The 252-nt window shown below is 61.1% G+C and overlaps 1 protein-coding gene across 1 annotated transcript in view; it reads right to left on the bottom strand.

The window, feature by feature from the left end:
• Positions 1–4: 4 nt before the first annotated feature.
• The window catches only part of LOC104498615 (serine/threonine-protein kinase/endoribonuclease IRE1-like), a gene marked incomplete at both ends in the record, with an annotated part of 7,224 nt that continues 6,976 nt past the window's right edge, over positions 5–252 (bottom strand). The window contains one exon of the mRNA XM_010142016.1: positions 5–184. Coding sequence (XP_010140318.1) covers positions 5–184 — 180 coding nt within the window. The remainder of the gene's footprint in view (positions 185–252) is intronic.

Raw genomic sequence — 252 nt, 5'->3', positions numbered from 1 at the left:
AGTCGGAGATGACAGCTCGGATCTGTCCGTGGCGATTTGGGACTGAGATGAGGATGTTACAGGGCTTCAGGTCACGGTGGGCTGGAAGGGAGAGCGCAGCGTGGTGGGCCAGCCCCGCCATGGTCTGGCGCAGCAGAGACACCGGGTCCAGGCTGCGACGGTCGAAGCTGGGGCTCTCCACGTACTGGAACCACAGAGAGGTAGAAAGAATGAACCGAGGTCTGATTTACTGGGGCACAGCAGGCACAGCCT

Source organism: Buceros rhinoceros, unplaced genomic scaffold, assembly GCF_000710305.1.
Source record: "Buceros rhinoceros silvestris isolate BGI_N320 unplaced genomic scaffold, ASM71030v1 scaffold21418, whole genome shotgun sequence".
NCBI classification, from domain to species: Eukaryota; Metazoa; Chordata; class Aves; order Bucerotiformes; family Bucerotidae; genus Buceros; species Buceros rhinoceros.
The sequence above is the reverse complement of the archived record's forward strand: the minus strand, read 5'-3'. Positions and strand labels throughout refer to the sequence as shown.